This window comes from Balaenoptera ricei, chromosome 8 (assembly GCF_028023285.1).
Source record: "Balaenoptera ricei isolate mBalRic1 chromosome 8, mBalRic1.hap2, whole genome shotgun sequence".
NCBI classification, from domain to species: domain Eukaryota; kingdom Metazoa; phylum Chordata; class Mammalia; order Artiodactyla; family Balaenopteridae; genus Balaenoptera; species Balaenoptera ricei.
In genome coordinates, this window is record NC_082646.1 from 111,289,699 (window position 1) to 111,311,898 (window position 22,200).

The 22,200-nt window shown below is 55.5% G+C and overlaps 1 protein-coding gene across 10 annotated transcripts in view; it reads right to left on the reverse strand.

The window, feature by feature from the left end:
• Positions 1-22,200, reverse strand: part of SHANK2 (SH3 and multiple ankyrin repeat domains 2) — a 552,759-nt gene that overhangs the window by 186,126 nt on the left and 344,433 nt on the right. For all 10 annotated transcript variants that reach the window (XM_059932287.1, XM_059932286.1, XM_059932284.1 and 7 more), the window contains one exon: positions 2,264-2,339. In XM_059932287.1, the coding sequence (XP_059788270.1) occupies positions 2,264-2,339 (76 nt within the window). The remainder of the gene's footprint in view (positions 1-2,263; positions 2,340-22,200) is intronic.

Consider the following 22,200-nt stretch of genomic DNA (forward strand, 5'->3'; position numbering starts at 1 on the left):
TGGTCAAGGTCGGAGCTTCTACCATCTGCTCAGAAGCTACCATGTGACCCAGGGGCGTCCAGCTGTCCCCCTCCCCTGTGGTCCTGGGCCCTGGCGCTGAGCAGGTGGTCAGTATATACGTAGAACGCAAGCCTTCATCTGGGGCCAAAACAGGGATGCAGACCTGGCCGTGGTCTCGGAGGTCATTCAGTCCAAACTTCTACGACATTCCGCCACGACGATGCCCACCCTGCTTGACTTCCCCCAGCGATGGGGAGCTCATCACCTCCCGAGACGGCTCTGGCCTATCGCTTAACAGCTACGATGGTTCCACATGTCCTCTGCCGGCCGACCTGCAGTGAACATCCCTGGTGCGCTCTGGCCTGTTCTCAGCCACAGGACACATGGCCCAGACAGCCTGGCCCCGTGGTCTTCTCTTTTCCCAGCTCAGTCAGCCCTGCCCGTCTCGAGCACTGAGTGTGAGTGCACACCCGCCCTCACACACACACACACACACACACACCAAGGGTGGCCTGCTGGCTGCTCTCTGCTGACAACGGATCTCATGGGGACACGGCTTTGCAAAAGCCACAGCCTGAGGGCAAGACACGGCCTGGACCCTTCCAGCATCCAGAGGCCCTCTTTCCCTCGAAGCCCCACTCCCAGCCTGGACAGGCCTCCAAGTCACCATGGCAACAGCTTTTGGGCTCCTCGGAGCCTCAGGCGCCCTCCCTGCTAGAACGGAAGCAAAGCATGACAGCATGCTGACCCTGACCGTGGGCCCAGGGTCCACTTTCACAGACGGCCTCCTGCTAAGGCAAAAACGACTCATCTGACCCGGATAAAGACTCATCAGCAGAAGCCAGGGGCGGGTGTAACTCCCTGGAAGCCATCAGCCTCTGAGCGCCCTCTCGGGGCTGCGCTGGTGGCCAAGCCAAGGATCACAACCTGGGCTTTTAAGGTAAAAAAGTGGACAATCTTAGCAAGACCTGGAGAGTCTGCAAAGCCCCCCGGAAGAGGGGACCGGCTACTCTGCTGGGAATGGCATTTCTGTTATAGCACATCTTGTTTATAAGAGAAAGGTGGTTGGGACAGGTCAACGCTAAAACCAGGTAACCAGCAATTCCACTCCTAAGTATACACCCCAAAGAACTGGAAACAGGTGTTCAAAAAAATATCTGTACACAAATGTCCACAGCCGCATATTTACAACAGCCAGAAGGTAGGAGCACCTCAAGCGTCCATCCACGGATGAATGGATACACAAAATGTGGTCCATCCACACAAAGGAATATTATTCAGCCTCCAAAAGGAAGGACACTGTGACACCTGGTCCAACAGGGATGAACTTTGAGGACATGATGCTCAGTGAAAGAAGCCAGACACAAAAGGACAAATACTGTATGAGTCCACTCATACGAGGTCCCTAGAGGAGTCAAATTCATGAAGACAGACAGTAGGATGGTGGGCGCCAGGGGTTGGGGGAGGGGAAGGGGAGCGAGTGTTTCATGGGGATGGAGTTTCAGTTTGGGAAGATGGAAAGTGTTCTGGAAATGGACGGTGTGATGGTTGCACAAGAACGTGAATGTACTTAATGCCACTGAGCTGTACACTTCAAAATGGTTAAGACAGCACACTGTATGTTATTTACATTTTACCACAGTAAAAAATTAGAGGAAAAAAGGGATGAAGCACTGATACATGCTACAGCATGGATGAACCTTGAGAATATTCTTCTAGGTAAAGAAGCCATTCACGGAAGATTGCATACTGTAGGATTCCATTTCTAGGAAAAGTCTAGAACAGGCAAATCCTTAGCGACAGAAAGCAGATTGGTGGCTGTAGGGGGCTGGAGGAGGGGAAACCCAGAGGCATTCTCATATTCCGCCCCCCACTCCCCAGGGGGGATGCTGATACGTTGGTGCTGCCTCAAGGCTCCTGTGGCCAAGCACTGTCATCTTTACCATTTGTACTGCTTTCCCCCAAAACAACGCCAGGTTTCCTCCTCCTTGAAAGACAGCTCTCTCCCTTGGCCATCCCACAAGTGCGCTCCAGCCCGACCCCAAACTGCAGGCGGCGCAGAGACCACCTCTCGGGCGGGTCCTCTGGAAGACGGTGGTCTCCATCATCCCAGCCCATGTTTGGGCGGTGGGTGATGGGGACCCATAGCGGGAAGCAAGCCAAGGGGTTCCGAGTGCTCCATGCAAGACGGTCCAGTGCTTTTGGGACACCTACGAGCATCTCTGACCAGAGGGGGCCTGGCAGAGAAAGAATTGCATCTTACCTGGAAGCATCGAAGCCGTCATAGGAGCCGACCGTGTAGTGCCGGAAGAGTTTCTTGCTGCGGTCTGCACGAGTTTCTGCAGAGAGGGAAGAGAGACATCGTTTAGAAAGTCACGGTCCCCGAACACTGAAACCATGGGAGGCCGGCCGGGCCCCTCATTTATGTGACCTACGAAGCGTGAGACCCGCTCTCCTGCGGAAAGATCTGGGAGGAAGACGAGGCCTTGCTCTGTGGCCTAACTTTGCAAACTCTGGGGGACGCAGATGAACCTCAAGGCTGACTGCTGGAGAGTCATGAGCTCCATTCCCAAATGGAGGCAAGTCCCAGGGTCCCTGGCTGGTGCAGGATGCTCTCTGCAAAGAAGACAGGGCTCTGCAGGTTCCAGCCAGAACAGCAGCAGGTCCACTCAGCACACAGAATCCGTGACAATGGTACTCTCAAGTGACGCTGTCGAGCCGTCTAGCAACTCCGAGAACCTGTGGATGACTGCTTTGGGAGAAAGGAAATGTTTATTGTTATTTTTCCTGATTATAGTTGCTTTCTCCTAGAAACAAACAAACAAACATGATTAAGTTCCTAATTAAGTCCCCTGCTTACTTCCCTTACTCAGCAAATTTCGACTTAAATTTCACGGGAAATTATATGAATGATGTAATTAGACTTAATCGATAGCTCAGAGCTGGAGAGAAAAAAAACCCACAACAACACAAACGTAAGAAATACAGCAGCTTATGATTTACTGTTTAGATATTTTCCCCCAAATAAAATCTCCTGGGCACTCTCTTTCCCAAACCCTGGAAAAAATACAGAGAAATTATGTGATTGGCTTCAGGAAAAATGGCTCAAACTCTCATTTAAACCCTGTGACCCTCTCTGCTGTCAGTCTCCTTGACACCACCTTCCAAGGTGAACGTGATTTTACTCAAACCCAAATGCACGTTTTCGGCTGAAAAGTGAACACACGCAAGGGCACTGAGAAGGGTCGCGCTGATACCTCTCGGCTCCTTTCATGCCCAGAGGCAGCCTGTGCAGCAAAAACACACGCTCCCTTTCTACATGGTGTGGTGTTGCCTTTGGGGGGCTGGGAGGAGCAGCTGTCCAGCCCAGGACTACATTTCCCAGCACCCCTTGCAGCCAGGTGTGGCCACGTGACCAGCTCCCACCAATGGAGAGTGTGCGCGTGTGTGCGTGCGTGCGTGTGTGTGTGTGTGTGTGTGTGTGTGTCCCTTCCAAGCTTGGTTTCTATGGAGGCCAGGGAGCTCTCCCTAACCTCTCTTGCTGCTTCTCCCAGCTCAAAGCTAGGACTCCCAGGCTCGACAGGATGATGGGATCCTCAGGGATTCCTGGCAAAAGCCCGGGTCTCTGTGCATTAGCTCTTAAAAGAAGCAACAAACTTGTATTGCCTTGTGCTACACTCTAGGGATTTGCTTGTTACAGCAGCTCGTGATGTCTTAAAGGACCGGCGGCCGGGTTCTCAATGACTGCCCCTTTCCCATCACTCCACCCGAGGCTCCCACAATACGAAAGTGACAAGTCCCTGAACGGTGACAACATCTTCATCACCATCTCGGTCCCTGACACTAATTGAGTGCTGACTGGGTACCAGGCCCTATTCCAAGTGCCGCTCCTATACTCACTCATTTGTCTGTCACGGCCCCCAAGGAGAGGGTGCGCGTGTCACTGTGCAGGTCCCGCCAAGTCCAGCCAAGTGTGGCCCCTCTGCTTTTGCTCCATTTCACGCCACCCTTCCAATCCCTCTGCAGGACCTTGGTGTCCTCGTTGTGGAGTGAGGCACTCGCCTCTGCTCAGCGTGCCTCTGCTGTGTCATCACTGTCTTTGAGACAGGCTGGGACCTGGGACCCCTCACTGGAGTGTCTGCCCCTGGACAAACGTCTCCTCAAGCAACAGATACAAAGAACAGATACAAAGGACCTGGGACCCCTCACCGGAGTGTTTGCTCCTGGACAAATGTCTCCTCAAGCAACAGATACAAAGAACCTCTAAGGGACTAAAAATAAATCCGCGCTCCCAATGCAAGGGGCGCGGGTTCGATCCCTGGTCGGGAACTAAGATCCCACATGCTGCACAGCCAAAAAAATAAAATTTAAATTTAAAAAATGTCACTGTGGCCAGGGGAGGGGTGGATGTTTAAAAAAATAAATAAAATAAATAAAATAAATTTAAAAAATAAATAAAAATAAACACTCACATGCACAGTTGGGGCAAATTATGAACAACAAGATGCAAAAACATCCAAAAGCCCAACTGCCACTTCTGAGGTACAGGGAGGGAAAGCAGGGTACAACGCATGATCCCTGCACATGGCACCACCGAGGGGGTGGGCAGACCACCTAAGCCCCTCGTCCGGCTTGGCCCACCGATCTGCCCCACCCTCACTCCATTTAAGGAGCCAGCTCGCCCCCCGCTTGGGGAGCAAGCAAGGGAACCTGTTTCTTGTTCTCTCTTCCTATGCTGCAGCATGAGTCCCAGTAAAGCTTTGTCTGAATTTCTCGTCTGGCCTCATCAATTTCTATTGATTAAAGAGTCCAAGAACCTGGGTCAATAACATCTTTGTCCTCACTAACATTTATTGAGTCCTTCCCCTGGGCCACAATTTGTGGCCATCTGGGCTGATCCACTCCCACTTGCTGGTCACAGCAGCCCAGCGAGGGAAGTACGACGGTTGGACCCATTTTACAGATGGTGCTGGTGAGCACTGCCGATGCAAAGGCACATCCTGCTATACAGTAGGGGCAGGGTGGGCCCCTGGCGGGCGGGCAGGCGGGGTCCAGGGCCCAGGCTCAGAACCAGCAGGCCGCACCAGGGGACCCCTGGAGAGCACCCGAGTCTCCGTGCTCTCTACGGGGCTCAAAGGTGGGGATTTGGCCTTATTTCTCTCTGTATCACCGCTGGTGTTTAACTCCTGGCAGATACCCAATGTCAGAGCTTGCTGAGCCAATCTCAACAGTCCATTGCAAATCAGCAAATAGAAATACACTGCACACTGTCAGAGTGGCCTGAGGGCATTGGTCCAGCCGAGCTGCATGCACATCCCCTGTGCCTGGCAGCCAGACCCAACGTACCCAGGTGTTCCGTGTCCCTCTTCCCCTCCTCCCTGGCATCTTGCATTACGTACATGTTCAAATCTAGTTACCATTTATCAAGTCCGCCTGAAGGTCAGGCCCTGTGCCCCAAATGCAGGGATTAGAGGATGCTCAGATGGGGTGGGGCCTCAGCTCTGTTCTCTGGGGCTCCGGATCCTGGGGGTGGGGTGAGGATAAAGCTAACAGATGCTGACTTTCCACGGGCTGGGCTGAGGGCCCGAGCAGTCAGATAACTGTGCAGGGGGCGGGGGGGGGGGGGGAGCAGGTGGGCCAGGCCAGCCCTGTGACATCCGTGTGGAGCCCACATATGGGCTGGGCCCAGGAGGGGTAAGTGGGATTGGAACCTGTTTGTAGGGTTAAGCAGAGTAGCTCGTGAAGCCACTGAATGACCGCGGGGAGGGGCTGTTAATTGTTACTATTACTCTTAATTGCCTGTTGCTTAAGCCCCACGTGGCAGCTCTGTGCTTGTTGCCCAGGGAACCGCTGGGCCCTGAGAGCTGGCAGGTGCAGGCCCTTGGCTGAGGTCAGAGGTTCCAGATCAAAGGAGCAGAGAGCGTAGTCAACGTGTGTGTGTGTGTGTGTGTGTGTGTGTGTGTACGTGTGTGTGTGTGTACGTGTGTGTGTGTGTGTACGTGTGTGTGTGTGTGTACGTGTGTGTGTGTGTGTGTACCTGTCCACATCTTTGCCAGAGGAAACAAATGTTTCAGAAAGGGACTCTTTCTAGGTCAGTTAGCCAGTGGTTCCCAGACTTTGGGATTTCATGGACCAAGAAAATGTTAAACAAAAGAGGGAAGGGTAGAGACAAACACGGGATTTAACGAGTTATTAATCTGGCCTTAAAAACAATGGATTCCCTTCCACTACCATAATTGTTTTATAAGAGAAAGGGGGGGCTTCCCTGGAGGCGCAGTGGTTGAGAATACGCCTGCCAATGCAGGGGACACGGGTTCGAGCCCTGGTCTGGGAAGATCCCACATGCCACGGAGCAACTGGGCCCGTGAGCCACAACTACTGAGCCTGCGTGTCTGGAGCCTGTGCTCCGCAACAAGAGAGGCCGCGATAGTGAGAGGCCCGCGCACCTCGATGAAGAGTGGCCCCCGCTCGCCGCAACTAGAGAAAGCCCTCGCACGGAAACGAAGACCCAACACAGTCAAAAATAAATAAATTAATTAATTAATTTAAAAAAAAAAAAGAGAAAGGGGAACTTTTGGAATCATATTATCTCTGTTTTGTGAAAAACTCTCTCTCACTGCACAGGCCTTCCCTGTCACTGGCTTCTGGACACAGTCAGACTTCTGCTCTGAGATATGGCCCCAAGGGACAGGAAAGGGTCCTGAGGGACAGCATCACCGCCACCATCATCATCACCATTGCTACCATCATCATCTTCATCACAGCATCGTCACTGTCACCACCATCATCACCATCATCACCATCATCATCACCATCATCACCATCATCATCACCATCATCACCATCGTCATCACCGTCATCACCATCGTCATCACCGTCATCACCATCGTCATCACCATCATCACCACCGTCATCACCACCATCACCATCATCACCACCGTCATCATCACCATCATCACCATCATGACCATCACTACCACCATCATCCTCATCACAGCATCATCATCACATCACCATCATCACCGTCATCACCACCATCATCACCACCATCATCACCATCATCACCATCATCATCACCATCATCACCATCATCACCGTCATCATCACCGTCATGACCATCATCATCATCCTAATCATCACTGCAGCTTTGCTAAATTATCTCTTTTCTTTAGTAAATGAAGTCTTTCACCTTATTTGGTCTTCCCACAGCAGCCAGGGCTAAGTGGATTTCTTGTCGCTGTTTTGCAGAAGTAGCAGAGTGCCATGATGAGGGATGTGGGCTCGCAGGCTAGACTGGCTTGAATTCAGAGCCCAGCTCTGCCGTTTACTGGCTGCAAGTCACCAGGCTCTTCATTTGTAAAGTGGGGATAATAATAGTTCCTACTCACAGGGAAGTGATGGAGGAGTAAATGAATTCATACAGGGAAAATGCTGGAACGGTGCTTGGCAAATGGAAAGTGCTATATTACCTGGTTATTGCTGTGCACATAGGATTGGGATCTTCCACCTTCCAAGGTGGCCCTCGAGGTCACACAGCGCACCAGCGCACCCACACCAGGGTCAAGCCCTACCCGTGCCCCGAGTGCAGCATGTGCTTCAGCCGGCGTTCCAACCTCATGGCCCACAGCTGCACGCACACCGGCGAGAAGCCCTACGCGGCAAGAGCTTCAGCCGGCGCTCCAACCTGCACCGGCACGAGAAGATCCACACGGCGGGGCCCAAGGTCCTGGCTGTGCTGATGCCGGGGGCGGCCGGGGCTCTGGCGGCATCCCAGTCGGCCCCCAACTGGGAGGCTGAGAGGGAGGGGGATTGGGGCCGGGGCAGCCGCGGCGGGGGTGTGACCTGGGAGGCCCAGGAAGGGAGCTGGGGAGGTGCTGGCGTGGGGGTGGGGCACCGCAACACGGGAGGAGCTCGGGGGAGGAGCAGGCACGCTCACTGCAGATGAAAGTGAGCAGACCCCCAACTCTGTGCCTCCCCAACCTGGCTGACAGCAGCCAACAGCTGTCGTGTTTCGAAACATCCACGCAGGGCCCCGTGTACTCTAAGTGCTTTATCTGCAAGAGCTCAATACTGTTACTATCCCTGGCTTACAGCTGAGGAAGGTGAGGCTCAGAGAGGCTGAGTGAGTTGCCTGAGGTCACCGAGCCAGCAGGTGGCAGGGATTCTGCACAGTACAGCCTCCTGGGTCAGCATCCACTTGGGGCCCTGGGAGGAGGCATCTTCACCAGCAACCTGCCCATGGCCCACGGAGGGCCAGCTGGCCTTTTTCTGAGATGTGCTGAGGTCTGGATGCTGAGGAAGGAGATCTCGGCTTTCTCACGGGCCGTGAGGTGGGAGGATGTGGGGTGTGGGCCACCAATGGCCATCACACCACATCATGGGGAGAACTAGCTAACGAATGCAGCCCGCACACAGTGGGAGGCTGGGGGACAGAGGGACACAAGCGGCCTGATGCTGAGAATCCCTGGATCTTGGCTTGTGGTGGTCATGAGGGCTACTCGTTCAATATTTCTGTCTTTCCTCCCTCTGGGCATGTGGTTGGATGGATCCCTGAGATTCATTTTGGCCAATGCGTTTTCGGAAGAACTGATTTACTTCACTTCCTGGGTGGATGGAACATTTAATTCCCAATCCAAAATTCCTCCCCCGCCCTGCCTCCCCTCGCCCCGCCTCCCCTCGCCCCCTACTGTTTTTCTGTCCATGGGCATGGCAACCAAAATGTTTGAGACAGTGGTTATTCTATCAGTCAGGGTCCCTAGGTGTGCCCCCGGGACACATGACAAACAGGTGGTGTGAGTGGGAAATAAACCTTGGTGGTTTTAGGCCACTGAGATCAGGGGCCTGTTTGTTACTGCAGCCTTCCCTGGCCTAAGCTGACCAATGCAGACCACACATGGCCTTCTCTGTCATGCGAGCCAGTACGTTCCATGTTTTGCTCAAGTGTGGCACAGCTGGCTTTCTGGCAACCAAAACAGTCCTGGCAAGTGTAGAAAGGAAGCCCAGACAACATCAAGGCAGAGGCTGAGTTTGGCCCCTTGTCTGTGAGGATCTCACACCTTCCAGCAGAAAATGGAAAACCACACAACAGATGACAGGAATGCATCCCATCGGACATGGAGAGAGCACGGCACACAGCACAGGCCTCTACATGTCTCAGAGGAGGCCTCTGGTTACGACAAAGGAGACAGAAAAACCAGCCAACCGAGAGGGAACTATTCACTCGTTTGTTTCCTAAGCCACGTAGAAACTTCTCAAAGGCAAGAACCTAGTATTTCACAGACAGGCCCACCTCCTGGGCCAGGTTCCAGGCTCAGTGCTTCAAACAGCAGGTGCTCAGAAATGTCTGTAGTCCCACTCAGCTTGGAGGCCAGCAGTCACTACTGCTGAATGATCTGAATGATCATCATCTCCTGAACCTCTATACAGAATGAGCTTCAAAAAATGTAATCAGGTGATGCCATTTTTCTGCTTAACATTTTCCGACAGTTTCCCAGTGGAATTCGAGTCTCATCCTCGAGCCCTCCGATGACACAGGCCCGACGCTACGCAGCCCTGCCTTTGAACCCTCCTCTCCCATTGCTCCCCGCCCCCCCCCCCCGCAGTCACTCCACTCCCGCCCTATTAGCCTCCTTTTTGTTCCTTGAACATGACAAGCTCGTTTGCACCTCAGGGCCTTTGCACTTGCTAGACTCTCTCTGGGACATTCCTTCCCCAGCTCAAAGTTCACTGCACTGCTGGGTCCCCAGCTCCTACAACACAGCCTGGCACACAGTAGGTGATCAATAGCTGTGGAGTAACTGAACAATGGGATAAAACCCACACGCGCTTGGACCCTTTGTTCTTATCCAACGTGGGCACTGTCACCTCCTTGGGTCTGACTGTGAAGAGTTGAGGATATGGCACAGAGGCTGAGTTTAGTTCCGACTGCCAAGGGAATGGAAGTAGCCGTTCTACAAACTGAGAAACTGGAATTCTAGTCCTGACCTTGGTGGTGATGGCGTGGGACCTCACTCTGCCGCTCTGAGCTCTCATTTACTCAACTATCAAACCAGATGTTTGGACGCTCTGGCTTCCCAACATGACACATCCCCTCCGCCACCAATGCGACTAGGGACGTAACCCCCTTTCCCAGGAGAGGAACACGCAGTGATTAAGCTGATGTGCCCTGAAAGTTTTTCTTGGAATATGGCCTAGAAAAATCTACATTGAAAGGGGGAAAAACACCCTGGAAATTCCATTCCATATACCTCTTGTGACTCGTGAAAGGGAGTGACAGATCGCATGACAAGCTTCAGATTGTCAGCATTTAAAATAGCCCTTTACGCAGAGCGGCTGGGAAGAGGATCCCGTCTAGCTCGCGAGGAAGCCAGGATGGGGCACCCAGGGAGATACTAACGGCCTCTGAGCCTCGAGTGTTACTGTTTATGAAGAGGGATCTTCTCAAAGAAATTTATTAGGACTCTGAAAGGCCAAAAAAGAATTCAAAGGACGGCGTGGGGAGGAGGTGGGCTGTCGGGTCAAGAGACGGCCGTGGGGAGAGGCCAGAACGCCAGAGCAGGGCCAAGGCTGCGTGGGCACACCGGCCCCGATCCCCACCCAGGTCCCACGTGGGACGGTTCCCCTGCTCGTGAGATGCCACAGACAGGAGAGGCAGGAAGGAAGCCTGCATCTAGACGAGGAAATGTGAGCTTAAGTCCTCATTAGCTGCAGGGCCTGGGCAGGAAACAACCTCTCCAAATCTCAGTTTTCTCATCTGTAACATGGGGCTAGCAGCAGAATTGACCTTGGCCTTGTGGTGAAGGCAGAACACCATCACGCGTCTAAGTCCCTTCCCAGGTGGGCTGTCGGCCACAGTTGTCCTCCAGGAAGACGTCTTGGTCTTCCCTCTCTGAAAGCATCCTTCTGCCCCCGGGACAGAGCACGACCCCAACCATATCTGTACACAGAACCTCACGCCCTGGTCAGAGCTGCCCGGCCCGGCCCCTCAGACCCCCTCCTGGGGACCTGGAATAGGAGGGGCCAGTCTCTGCTCTCCGTGGGGACAGAGGACACCTCCATTCATGCAGAGAGGCTGTCACTGTGGGAGCACTTTGTGGGGTGGGGGAGAAGCGAAGGAGGGAGACTGAGGCAAGGGGCTCGGGGCGGTGATGAGGCGCGTGTGGCCCTAGAGAGACGGCTGAGCTGGCCTGGATCCTCACAAGCTGCCCCCGCATCCTGCTTCCAGCACCTGCTTCCAGGACCGGGGGAGGCTGGACCCCACGTCCCACCCTCGGGGTCCGGGAAAGGCCGCTGCATCCCTGCGGTGGAGGACCTTTCCTCCTCTGACCCAGCTCACGCGGGTTTTAGGTTTCTTGAACCGCAAGAGCCCTGTCTTTCGGCTACTCTGTTGCTCCCGGTAGGAAGTCTCGTTACCCAAGCGGATGGTGGCGGCACCGCTGGATCTCAGCCCGGGGCCTGGCTGGGGGCCCGTCCACCACGGCGGTGCTGCCGGCCAGGGCAGCCCCGGACACCTGCGCCCAGGTCCTACGTGCTGGTATTGACTGGGACAGCACCTGGCCTGCACAGTTCCAAACACCCCCGGGGGCAGCGTGCCCTCAGTGAGGGCCGCCGACCTGGCCACAGGCCAACATCCCTGGGTTCACACGACCAGACGGAGGGCACTAGGGATGCAGAGGGTCCAGGCTTCTCCCCTCTCTGTGATAAAGACCCTGGATCGGCCACGGACGGGAGACTGCGTGTAAAGATGATAAAACACTTCTGCGTCGCACGGCCTGGTTCATCCCCGACAACTCAGCGTGCTGCGGGGAGGGGGTCCTCCTTCAGGGCCTCCAGCTAAAGCCCAGCCCGGTGACGCCCCGACTCTGGGCCCATAAGACCATGAGCACAGAATCCAGGTGCGCCCACCTGCACTGCTGACCCTCAGGCCTCTGAGCTGATTTCGGGCTGGGGTCCAGAGCCACGTAGCTGAGGTCACCCACCGCGCAGCACAGAAACGCAGAGAGCTGGGGCCTCGGCTTCCTTCAGGGCCCTGCCTGGGAGTTCCTCTGGAGCTGAGCCTCAATCCCACCAAAAGCAGAGACAGAGACAGAGAGACAGAGACGGAGACGGAGATACAGAGACAGAGAGACAGAGACGGAGACAGACATACAGAAAAAGACAGAGGGGAAGACAGTGAGTCAGAGATAGAGGCAGAGAGAGACAGAGAGACACCCACAGAGACAGAGAGAGACACAGAGAGACAGAGACACACAGAGAGACAAAGAAAGAGACAGAGAAAGAGAGAGACAAAGACACACACACAGAGATGGAGATACAGAGAGAGTCAGAGAGAGAAGGGAAAGTGGTCCCTGGGCTTCCCAACCCCATCACCAGCTCCCCTCTGCTCCAGCCCCTCCCTTGGACTCCACGCCCTCCTGGCTGTTATTCTTGGCCCCTCACCCTGAAGAGGCAGAAAGGCCAGGGTGGACCCCTGAGCAGGCGGGGTCCCACTCCCTCATCACGGCAGCGCCTGGCCGAGCTGGACGGGCCGGGCCAGCCTGCGAGGTGGCACTTCCTGCCCGGGCACAGGGCACAGGGCCGCCCAACTTCCACCCCCAGCTTCTCATCCACACGCCTCCCTCCCATGCCGGGTCCTGTGATCTCCAGCGGGTTTTAAATCAGACACTGTTTGGGCCACGCCCCGGCTGGAGAGCCAAAGGCAGGATCCGAACCACAAGGAGGAAAGAAATTACTGATGGGGATGGAGACAGAAATAACTTTGCTTTTTTAAAACCAAAGATGCCGATGGGCTCCATGCAAAGAGGAGAACCACAGACAGGAGTGTGGGAAGAAGCCTCAGTGGGCACAGGCAGGCTGGCGGGACGTGGGTGTGCGGGGCTGGTGACGTCTCCAAGCTCACCATCACCTCCCGCCCGGGGCCAGACCCCAGGACGCAGAAAAGGGGGCAAACCGCGTGAAGGGCTGGCTGGAGCCTGGGCAGGGCAGGGGCAGAGGGCGGGGGGCACGGAGCTCGCAGCCTGCACAGCCCAGCTCCGCCACTGCAGGTCAGGGTGCCGTGCTGACAGGTGCCCTTCCCACCGCTGGGCACGGAGATCAGGGCCTCACCTCTGAGGAACACCGGCCGAGGGGCACGACTTTGATCTGAAGCCACTTCTCACGCTCACACCACGGCAGCTTGGGTCACTCGTGCAATCACTACCTCAGCTGCAGATCACTGATCCAGCACCTTCTGGGCGCTGGACATTGGGCTCAAGGGGGAGGGGAGGGAAAACAGGGACCCTGCTCTTCAAATAGAGCCAGACTTCACTCCATACTCCCTAAGGACGGAGGATTAGCTCCCCGTGGCAGCTGTCACGAATGACCCCAAACCTACTGGCCCAGAACAACAGAAGTCTATGACCCTACAGTTCCGTAGGTCAGCATCCAGCGGGGGTCTCTCTGGGCTAAGATCAAGGTGAGGGCGGGGCTCGTGGCTGCAGGAGGCTCCCAGGATGAACCTGTTCCCTTGCCTTTTCCAGCTTCTAGAGGCGCCCCCAGTCCTTGGCTCATGGCCCCTCCCTCCACCTCCCAAGCCAGCACCGGCGGGTCGAGTCCTCAAATCCCCATCACACTGATTCTGAAGTCTGTGTCTCCCTCTTCCACTTTAAGGACCCTTGGGATTACAGGGGCCTTCAGGGATAACCCAAGATCATCTCTTCATCTTGAAGTCAGCCGGCTAGCAACCTTCATTCCATCTGTGACCTTACTTGCCCTTTGCCATGTATCCGGACATAGTCATCTGTTCCAGGGATCAGGACACAGACATCTTCGGCCATTATCTGCCCACCACAACCGCAAAGAGACCATCCCTGTAGGGACAGCACAGCGGGGTAAAACTTGCTCGGAAAACTGTTTAAACCCGTCTTAGTTAAAGAACTCAGAATCTTGCTCTCAGGTCAAAAACTGCCCAAGTGAAAGAAAAGTACTTCTCTAGGAAGTGTATTTCCCTGTTTGCGGGAGCTCAGTTCAATTTCTGACTCTGCAGAATCATGGTGAGACCCAGGTGCTTCCTCTGGCCCTTGTCCTCTCCTCTGTGCAAAGGTGGATAAATGGTTCGCTCCGTGCCTGCGGCCACTACACAATAATTCCTCCTTCAGAGAATGGAACCAGGCTCTGTACAAACGACGGCCCTTCCCCTAGGGGCCTGCAGCCCCACCTGCCCTGGGATCTCACTCTCTTCCCCTGAAGCATCTTGGTTTCAGTAGTAGAAGCTGCCTCTATGGTGGGCTATGGCACCAACATGCAACTGAGTCATTGGTTCTATTTATTCCCAGCTCCCTGGAGTATTGCTCTGTGCCCCCCCAGCGTGTGTGCACACGTGTGCCGTGTGTCATCGGGAAAACCGGCCCTGTGCTCACACAGTTGGGTAAGGCCCCAGCGGCAGGGGCTGCCATAAGTTTTCAAAAATAACCATGTGCCTTGAATTCCCTTAGTGTGGGCATGGGGGTGTGGGTACGGGGAGTGCCAGCCGTTCCCAGCCCTGTAGGGTCCCAAAACACACTGGCACCACATGAGAGCCAAATCTACGGACTCCAGAAACCAAAGGCAAAGGAAGGTGCGGGGATGCGGCTGATTTTCCTTCCCAGGATAAACGGAAAGCACTTCAGAGAACTGGGTACTCCCAGCACGCTTGGTTTTTTCCCTTAGTCATCCCAGCCAGTTGACCATTGTGTTGTAAGATGACAAAAAACACCTGGAGAATTAACAGTAGTCGCATCGCTGAGCAAAGGCTGCTCGTGTAGCTGTAACTTCAGGAAGTGGTCTTCCTGCCCCACACCAGGCGCAGCTGTGAAGCCCTCACAGAGCCTAGAGGCAGTGGGGCTCGGGCACCCACCAGCCGAGGCCCACCAGCACCAGCTTCATCCATTCAGCCTCGGCAAGATAAGCCCGTGCGCCAGGTAGCCGAGGGTGCCCGCGGCCAAGGGCCGTGGCCGTGGCTCAGCCGGGATGCTTGGTAAATGGTCAGAAGGCAGGAGGACCCAAAAAGGAGGGAGAGGCCAGCCTCCCAGAGCAGGGCTCGAGGACGAGGACTGGGGGCAGGACCACAGGTGCATCACTGCCGCCATCATCGTCCTGATCTGTGGACATCCATCGCCCGCCATCACCATCACAGGTGACACCCAGTGGCCACGCACTGTTCTAAGTGCGAAACATGTGCGCTCCTTGCAATGCTCCAGCAACCCTACGCCCTCAGCAGTGGTACCCTGCGCTGGGTCGGTGAGGCGGAGCGGCAGGGGGGACTCCAGCCCAGGTGGTCCAGCCCTGCAGCTGGCTGTCCTAACCACTGCCCTGCGCTGCCCAACACACCTGGGAACAGAGCCCGCTCTGCCCTGTGCCGAGGTGGCCTTCCTTCCGACCAGCACCCTCTGCCAGCCACTCAACATCTACTTCTAAGCACTGTCTCCTTTCCCTCTATGGGGACTGGGTAGCCAAGAACCCACTTCCCCAGCCATCTTCCAGGAGCAGCCGCGTGACCAGGTCTTGGCCAGTGAGATGGGAGCAGGTGTCTGCTGGGGGGGGCTTTCCTTCCCAAACCAGGCCTCCCCAGGGCACGGCCCCCTTTCCCATCTGGATTGTGGAAGTCAAGCCGGCTGAGGACTGAGGCAGGAGGAAAGAGCTGGGTCTGGCCCCACCTTCCTGTTGGGTGGGACAGGGAAAGCCCTGTATTTAGGTAGCAGCTCCTGAGGGTTCTGTTTCTGGAAGCCAACCCAGCACCATCCCGACTGCAAAGACACATCTTCTCTGGTTTAGTCACCAACGGCCCCATGAGACAGGCGCTGTTGTTACAGGGGAGGAAACCAAGCACAGAGAGTTTAAGCGACCATCCCAAGTCACACAGCTCACGAGTGACGGACTGGTTTTCAGGTTGCTCTCTTAACGCGTCTGCTGTCACCACCTGGCAGCTCCACGAGGCATGTCTGTTCTACCAGGAGAAGACCAGACACCGTGGGACAACTTGCAAGATGCTCAGCTCGTGAGTGGCAGGGCTGTGGTCCTAACCCGGCTCAAGGGCACGCCACGCACTTGACTGCACCCTCCCCTTCGCATCTTTTAAAGAAAATTTTTTTTTAAGATTTCTTTTTTGGATGTAGACCATTTTAAAAGTCTTTATTTAATTTGTTACAATATTGTTTCTGTTTTATGTTTTGGTTTTCTGGCCCCAAGGCATATGGGATCCTAGCTCCCCGACCAGGGATCGAACCCACATCCTCTGCATTAGAAGGTGAAGTCTTAACCACTGGACCACCAGGGAAGTCTCCCCTTCGCATCTTTAAAGGACAAACCTTCGAGATGAGTAGTTCCCTGCAGAAGATGATTTACGAGGCTGCCCTTGAAAATTACTAGGGAATGTAGGAAACCTGGACCCCAGGCTTTCAGATTCAGGACCCCCATCTGAGAATGAGCGGGACTTGCCCAAGGCCACGGTGTGGGGTGGGGATGCACCTCCCGACACCAAGATCCCCATTCACTCACTGGACGTCTCCTGCCGGGCACCCAGCGCTGGGACCGGGGGTCTGAAGCTCTGCTTTGCCCACCTCTCTCCCCGTCTCGCCAATCTTGGGCCAAGTGAGGCTGGGACACCACTGGAGGGAAGCTGACTAAGCTGGGTTCCTGGCCACGTTTCCCGATCTCCACCCTCCCAAACTGGCTGGACAAATGAAAAAAGCTGCTGGCTGTCAATGAGTTGCTTTCTACTCTAGTAATTAGAATGTTTTTTTAAAAAAAAAAAAATCAGCCCAGGCGGCTCAGTGGAAGCATTTATACCAATACACGGAGCCAGACAGGCAGTTTAAATGGAAATTACAGTAAATGGAGGACTCGGAGCCTGATTGCATGCTGTTGCTAAGCTCGGCCGGAGTGTCCAAGCCAAGGAGGCCCGGGCTCGTCTCTCTCCATCACAGGGAATGCGCAGGGGCCGGGGGAAGCGGACCTGCCCTGGGCCCAGCAGCCCAGGGCTGGCGTGACCATGCAGAGGGGCAGAGTGTTTGAAAACATGCCAGGACCTGGAAAAGACTTTTCTGGCACTGAATCCAGCAGCCAGGCCCAGGGGGCCAGCAGCGCGCCTCCCTCTGTCCTGCCAGGATACCTGGACTGACCCTCCTTTTGCTTCCCCAGCCCACTGCCTCCGCCCAACGCCCGCCCCTCCAACGTCAAGACCTCCCCCCAGAAAGCGTCACCTCTCAGGTCTCACTGGACTGCAGCCTTTCCCTGCCAACTGCAGCGCCTGGCACAGAACCGAGGTGCAGGGGAGCCCCCGCTGGGGAGCCCCTCTCTCCATCCTTACAACACCCGAGGCAGGGCTAGGCACCTCCCACCACCAGGGCCCAGAAAGGTGAAGTGAGATGCCCAAGGGCACACAAGTGTGGGCAGCAGAGCTGGATTTAAACCCAGGAACCGACTGGGGGTGGAAGGATTCTTTTTAGTTCCTTAAAATCTTTTTTAGGGGCGCTGGCAGCTGAGGCTTAGGAAATAGGACACAGAGCAAAAGGGACCTGTTGAGCGCAAGGAAACCGCCCTGTTTGTGTGGGAAGGCAGCTGAGTCTTCCCAGCTCGGCGTCGAGGCAGGCACATCTTGGGCTAAGCACGGTTCAGGACCAAGGGAGTGACCGTATTCATCCCTAGAAGGAGCAGGGTGGGTTGGGGGGAGGGTTAAGTGGATCCCAGTGGCGCTAAAGGATCGCACAAAGACCCACCCTGGCAGTGACCTTACAAATGGTGCCAGCCTCTTAGGTACCCATTCCCTGCAACCCACCAAGCTGCCCCCCAAAGATGCTACATGTCCCTGACAGACACTGGTGGGTGAGGGCCAGCAGGCGGGACTGGGAAGGGGGGGTCGCCGGAGCCTCGACCATCCGTGGCTCAATCTCTCTTTGCACACCTCAAAGTGACACCTGGGAGGGGGCTCCTTCAAGGAGATGCGTCTTATCCGACCAGGTCGCCAAGCTCCCCGGCCGGAGCCCTCGCAAGCCAGCCGTGTCCTCTGTCCTCCACTTCTGGGAGTGAGAGGGTGCGGTTGGTAACAACCAACTGTAGAAAGTGAAGAAGGCGATGCAATCTGAAAATACAGACGGTGTTTTCTTATCTCAACGTCTATGACGGTGGTCCACTTGATTAAAAAAAAAAAAACAGAACTAAAACCCACACTAGCCATGCCTTCTTTGAAGGAGGGCTGGCTGGACGGGTGGGGAGGCATACTTCCCTGGTCCAGTCTGGGGGGAGGTGCCATACAGTTGGTCAGGGAGAACACACAGGAATCCTGGACAAATCTATGCATTTAAGTCACGGCGACACACAATGCAGTCGTCCGCCCTTGGAGTTTAGTAACAGTGCTTACTAGGAATAGATGCTCCAGTTGGTCTTAACCCCGCCTGGATGCTCAAAAGGACTCTTGAGAATACGGAAAGGGCCCCGGGACGCTAACAGCGCCCGAGAGGCCGGAGTCTGCCCGGGTGATTTGACGGCTACCTTGATCTTCCCTTCTATCTTGGGAGCAGTAGAAAGCCGTTATGGAAACAATAGCCTTCCCTGGTGAAACACAACCACCAGAAATACAGTGATTTTCAAACACACCCAGTGCAAAGCCATCGCCTACACAGCCAGCCACCCCGTCTCACCCAGCACCGGCAGACCCTGCCGCGCCACCATCCCCGGCGGGTCAAGAACAAAGACTCAGCACATCCACCGGGAGCAGGTTCCGGAGACGGCACCGTACCTCCAAAATGAACTTTCTTCTTGAACCGGGAATTCTCAGCCATCATCTCTAACCTGGGTGTGACCATCTCACTCAGGCTGGTCCCACTGCTTGTCCGGGTCTATGCGGAGCCCGCGTCCACGAGGCTGGCCTCATCTGCTATTGTCTGTTAATCCAAGAGGAAAAAAGTTGCAGCCCTCTGGGGTCAGAATTGCGGAACAAAAGGGGGGAAAAAATCAGAGGAAGAAGAAAGACGGCTCCGAGTGTTTAATCCACGGGGAGGTTCACAAATTTGACTTTTGGAGACGGCACGTTGGGATCGGCTGAAAATTCGGTTCTTTGACACAAGTTGTAAGCTCCAGGTTGGAGCTGCATCCTTTCACTTCCCACTGTACTGGGGATGGTTTTTTTTTCTTTTTCCTAGTGCCGGTTTCCATGGCAATGCATCAGTCACTAGTCTAAATAAGTACGGGTGAAGGACGCCTGGAAAACCAGTGCAATTACGCATGCCATTAGCGGGGAGAGGAAAATGATTCAACCCGGCGATTAGCAGGGGGCCGAGGTAACACTTAGAGGGTGCTGTCACCGTTGTCCAGAGTAATTGATTTCTCATTTTGCGACACGGGGTTTTTTTCAGTCCCGGCAGTTTCTGAGCCCGGCGTTCTGCAGGGTGGACGGCCGGGCAGCGAAGTCCATTTTCGCCACACCACCCAGCTGAGCCAAGGCCAAAGGGAGGGACAGCATCTCTGTGAAGTTGGTCTTGGCTGAAGCTGTCCGTTATGCCTTCCTTTGGTCCATGCATCCCTAGTGGGGGGAGGCGGGAATGGGACGTGGGGCGGTTTGGAGGGACCTGGGGGGAAATTCAGCGACACTCTGTACATTCAGTGTGAAGGCTGGTGGTGAGCGGTCTGCAGGATGGGAGGCAGGGGAGGGGGGCCGAGCCTTGCTCTGGGGGGCAGGGACCAAGCCCGTCTCCTTCTCAGTGACATCCTCTCACCTCTAGGCTCGTGTTTGGGAAGCATCAATGGGGTAGAGCCTGGGCTCTGGTTCCTTTTTCTCATCTGTCATCAATTTCTTTTCTTAAACGGCTGCCAAGAGCTCACTGTGTGTCCTTGGACACGACCCCTCACCTGTCTGAGCTGCAGGATTTCTGTTGTTCCAAAGGGTTGGTGATTCTCAGTCAAGGCTCTTTGGACCCCGAAAGGCAGGCCATATGGCCAGGCGACTGCCAGGATCCAGGTCCCAGCTCTGTCCCCACCGGCTGCATGGCCTGGGTCCAGCCTCTTATTTGTCAGACGGGGATGATAATAAATTCTCTGAAGTTGATTATCAATTAATTAAACCAGTTACTTATTAATTTGATAATTAATACATAAATTATTAAAATGGGATGTTAGGGTTGTTAGTATTTTTATTTCAGTGCTAACGTAAAGAGTGCAAAAATCCCTGCTCCCCGTACATTGGTGTGGCTCGACGCCACCTAGTTCAAGGTATAACTCACCCTCTGAGTCCTGTTCACGCAACCGTGTTGGAATAAATGCCCCATGAAGACTCAGAGATGAGGACACTGGCCCAGAGAAGTTAAGTGAGTGACCTAAGGGCACACAGCCAGGTAAAAGTGGGCCTGGAACCTGAGACCTCTTGCCCCAGCCCTGTGCCCGCGCCATGTCCCCACCTCCTGCCTCACACTCCCGGGGACGCAGGGCTCTCAGCTGACCGGTGGGGATGGAGACCAAGGTGGGCTGGGATGTGTAGGCCGTGGGCTTCCTCCTAGGAGGTAAAATGCAGGTCCCTAACTGGGCGTCCTGGCTGATCTGAACGGTTCCCTGATCCTGCTACCCTGTGGCCCAGACCTAAGTGGACTGCTGCTTCTTCAGAGCCCCTTCCCTCCACCTGCAGATGACTGGTCTCTGGGCAAAGCAGGGGTCACAGAAACAGCCCGTGCCTGGCATGCGGGAGGCCCAGGGGCCGTGGCCGCCACTCCCCAGGAGGGAGCCCATGGGAGGCGGCAGTGGAGACAGGAGCGGGTTTTCCACCACAGCCCGGCCCCCTTCTCTGCGCTCCACGTCACGCGCACGGCCCTCAGCCCCAAGTCCCCTCCCCGCGGGCGGCTCAAATGTTCGTGTCCTTGGAGGTGCCCCGTCCCCCTTGGAGGGCGATCTGCTGGGGCTGCACGCGGGAGGGGAGCTTCCATCTCCTGCCAGGTTGCTGAGCTGCACGGCAGGTCGACGGGGGAGCGGGTGGCGGGCAAGCCCCGGGCTCTAGGTGCAGGACTGGCCGTTCCTGGTTTGTGACCTTCGGCAAGTTTCTCACCCACCTTGAGGTTCAGCTTCAGGAAAAACGGGCCAGCAAGAACATGTCCTCTTGGAAGGACGAACTGAAAACCACGAGACGGCTGGGAGGTGTCCCCAGGCGGGCAGAGGCAAGTCTGACCCGGACACCCCTGTGTCCCAGGCCTGTGCCCCACAGACGCCCCCATGTTCCCACGGAACACACGAACGCGCTGCAGAAACTGTAAAGTGCTGTGTGGGATCATCACCTGTCCAACCGGCTTATCACAAAGGTGGACGTGGCCCAGGGCGCCACACACACGCACGGACATGGTCCTTCCTGCTGACGCCTCCAGAGACAGCAAAGGATTAGCTCCGCGCCTTGCGGTCACGACGGCCTGGGTCTGCATCCCCTCCCTGACACGCCCACGGGTTACGGGTCTTTAGGGACGTTCCTGAAGCTCTGTGCTGCGTTATGGACTGAATTGTGTTCTCCCTCCCCTCAAACTCATATGTTGCAGACCTAACCCCCCTCCTGTGGGGTGGCATTTGGAGGTGATTAGGGTTAGAGGAGGTCATGGGGGTAAGTCCCCACCAGGGGAGTAGAGTCCTTAGAAGGAGAGGAAGAGACCAGAGCTCACTCCTCCCGCCTGCGAGGGAGCAGGAGAAGACGGCCGCCAGCAAACCGAGAAGAGAACCCTCTCCAGAGACAAACCCGGTGCCTTGACCTTGGGCTTCAGCTTCCAGAACCGTGAGAAGTAAGCATCTGCTGTGTGAGCCCTGGTCAGGGCGGCCCGAGCAGATGAGACAAGTGTGTTCCCGCATCAGGGCAGTGGGGATGAACAGGGCGCCGCCTCTCGGGGGATGGAGAGGGCGCCCACAGGGCTGGACACGCAGCACCAAGGGCGCTCGCTGGCTGCGCCGTGAACAGAGCAGCTGGAGACTGCGCCCATCACACCCACGGAGCTTCCCGGGCGGGAGACCGAAGACACTGAGACGCATTTGCTTCTCTCTGCAGAACACCTGCTTCTAATGACTTAGAAACTGGCAGGACTGACAGTTGTGTGTTCTTGAGGCTCACGTCTCACACACACACACACACACACACACACACACACACACACACACACACACACACACACACACACACACACACACTCACGGTGGGAGGGACGGAGCACAGGCTGGGGATTCAGAATT